The sequence below is a fragment of the Apaloderma vittatum genome, unplaced genomic scaffold (genome assembly GCF_000703405.1).
Source record: "Apaloderma vittatum isolate BGI_N311 unplaced genomic scaffold, ASM70340v1 scaffold27254, whole genome shotgun sequence".
NCBI lineage: Eukaryota > Metazoa > Chordata > Aves > Trogoniformes > Trogonidae > Apaloderma > Apaloderma vittatum.
The window spans coordinates 252-1,204 of NW_009713650.1; the positions used below are offsets into that span (position 1 = coordinate 252).

General features: G+C 55.2%; 1 protein-coding gene across 1 annotated transcript in view; it reads left to right on the forward strand.

Moving 5' to 3' along the window:
• Positions 1–216: 216 nt before the first annotated feature.
• The window catches only part of INTS3 (integrator complex subunit 3), a gene marked incomplete at both ends in the record, with an annotated part of 12,304 nt that continues 11,567 nt past the window's right edge, over positions 217–953 (forward strand). Inside the window, one exon of the mRNA XM_009868452.1 lies at positions 217–357. Coding sequence (XP_009866754.1) covers positions 217–357 — 141 coding nt within the window. The remainder of the gene's footprint in view (positions 358–953) is intronic.

Below are 953 nucleotides of genomic sequence, written 5' to 3' on the forward strand. Positions count from 1 at the left end.
GTCGTTTGGGACGAAGAGTTGTCCCAAAGTATTCCAAGCACTGGAGCAGGGCATGAATGAACATTATCTGGGCTGGCACAACAGGCTGGAGTCCCTGCCCATGTTGTTTCCTTTGTGCCTCAGTTTCCCCTGTCCTGAGTCTCTCACTTCTGGCTGCGCTTCCCTCACAGAAGTGGCTGAAGGTGGTTTTTTGGGGTTATTTTCCTTCCTTTGCAGGGAGTGGGTACTGAAAAGCAGCCTCTTGATAGCCATGGCGGTGTACACGTACCTCCGGCTCATCGTGGACCATCACGGCACGTCTCAGCTCCAGGCGCTCCGGCAGAAGGAGGTGGATTTCTGCATCTCCCTCCTCCGTGAACAGCAAACCGGGGAGGGGAGGCCGAGGAGAAGAGATCTGCCTCGCGGCACCTGCGTCCGGGGACGCTGCCCGTGTTCCTCGTGGTAGCGTGAGACGTGCCGGTTCCTTGGAGTCACATCGCAACTTCTGAACCGTAACCCAGTGAGACCCCGGGCTGTAGAGGAGGAGAGCAGCTGGTTTTTGTTGGGATCGCCTCCATTTTAGTCTCTTACTCAGGCCACAAATCCCAAAACCCTTTTCTTTCTACTGCTCTGGCATTTTGCTGCTCGTGGCTTTGCCGTAGCTGCAAGACTGTCAGGTCCTACCTGGGGGAGGCAGCCAGCGTGTTCGCAGGCTTACAGAGAACACAGAAGCCAGCTCCAGGCTTGTATCGTGCAGAAGAAGCCACGAGAGCTGAGTGTGGGCAGAAATCTTTGCATTTGGCGTCGTAGCCCTGCTGCAGGCCCTGTCTGAGCGCCGCCTGCTCGCCCCGTCCTCCTTGCTGGCCGGGAAAACGTCAAATCTTAGCTTGAGAGACTGGCCGTGATCCTGGAGAGTGAAAAATGTCAGATTTATGGGCCGATTGTTTGGTTTACAAGAGAATAGAACATTTTAA